This window comes from Echinops telfairi, unplaced genomic scaffold, assembly GCF_000313985.2.
Source record: "Echinops telfairi isolate 266 unplaced genomic scaffold, ASM31398v2 ScPeMD7_30;HRSCAF=105, whole genome shotgun sequence".
Classification (NCBI taxonomy): domain Eukaryota; kingdom Metazoa; phylum Chordata; class Mammalia; order Afrosoricida; family Tenrecidae; genus Echinops; species Echinops telfairi.
This window is the reverse complement of record NW_022103927.1, coordinates 1,024,785-1,026,283: the sequence shown is the minus strand read 5'-3', so window position 1 is coordinate 1,026,283 and position 1,499 is coordinate 1,024,785. Positions and strand designations below refer to the sequence as shown.

The following is a 1,499-nucleotide window of genomic DNA, read 5'->3' as shown; positions in this document are numbered from 1 at the left end:
TGCCCAGGGTGACCCAGTTAGCAATTGAGCTCGTAAGGTGGATCTGACACATTTTATCTAACGCCAAAGCAGGTCATTTCAACTCTTAGTGACATTTAGCTATTGGGACCCAGGGGAGGGCATTGCACTGATCAAGGGCACACAGCACATAAGGAACGGAGCTGGGACTTGAATCCAGGTGTCCTGATGTCCAATGTCTTGTCTTCCTATCTTAAAAATGATCGCTTCCACTTTCAACCAAGCCTGGTCTGTATCCTGGGATGGGGTTCTCAGGTGGAGGACCAGAAGGGGGGTTTCTGGGTTCAATCCATCCTGGTGGTTGGGTCTGGGGAAGTCATCAGAGGAGAAAGATCCCCAGCCCATCTCTTTCTTTTGTTCTTGCCAGGCCAAGTGGCGACACCTGGCCTCACAGGGCACTACTCGTCTGGACATGTTTGAGCACCTCAGTCTCCTGACCCTGGACAGTCTGCAGAAATGCATCTTCAGCATGGACAGCCACTGTCAGGAGTAAGTCCTATGCCCAGATCTAGAAACTTGAACTCTTGATTCCTGGGGACGTGTGGGGAAGAGGGACGAATGAGGGAAACCAGAGACGTTAAGCTGGAGAAGGTGGGCCCGGGTTGGGCGTTAAAGGACAGAGACAGAGAAGGATAAGGAGAAATGCTTCCAGGTAGGTGGGAATGTTCGGTACAAACAAGAACAGAGCACGTGCAACAGACAGTGAGGAGGCGCCTTGACTCTGAAGTTGATGAGTTAAGCAGTAGCTAGATCTTAAGGGGCTTCAAAAACCAGGCTAAGGGGTATGGGACCTTTATTCTGAGATTTCCAGGGAGCTGTGGAAGGTGTCTGAGCGGATGAAGGGTGTGGCCAGAGCTGAGCTTTAGATCCTGACTTTGTGGAGGACTGACTATTAGGTTGACGTTGGATGGAGGTGGTCTGGACTTGGTGTAGATTCTACAGGGTGGAAGATGTTGGAGGGCTGACACACAACAATAAGGAAGGAGGGGTAGAAGCAACTGTGGGGTAGGAGGAGAGAGCACGGTGCCCAAGCCCTCTTTGGCTCTCTGGTGCCTGAAGGCCGTTCCCAAGGTTCAGAATACAAGTTGAAGGGCACCCTTCCTTGATAGGGCATGGTCCTGTGGTTCAGAGTCGGAGGGGCTCCCCGAGTTTCATGTGTTTTAAAGAACAACTAGCCTGTCTCTGACTTGGCCTTTTTTCCCCCTTTCTTCCTTTAAAGAGTTTTATTGGCATATACTCCACATACCACGTAGTTTTCCAAGAGCCTTTTTTTAAAAGAGCATTTTATTGGGAACTCTTATAACTCTTGTTACAATCCATACATCAATTGTATCCAACATATTAGTACATATATTCCATCGTTCTTTTGGGGACATTTACTTTCTATTGCGCCCTTAAGATCAGCTCCTCTTTTTCTGCCCCCGCCCACCCTCATGGCCCCTTGATAGATTATAGATTGTTATTGTTTTCATATCTCATAT

At 48.6% G+C, this 1,499-nt stretch overlaps 1 protein-coding gene across 1 annotated transcript in view; it reads left to right on the top strand.

The window, feature by feature from the left end:
* The window catches only part of LOC101660740 (cytochrome P450 4F3-like), a 22,864-nt gene that overhangs the window by 14,059 nt on the left and 7,306 nt on the right, over window positions 1–1,499 (top strand). Inside the window, exon 6 of the mRNA XM_045289726.1 lies at window positions 386–507. Within this exon, the coding sequence (XP_045145661.1) occupies window positions 386–507 (122 nt within the window). The remainder of the gene's footprint in view (window positions 1–385; window positions 508–1,499) is intronic.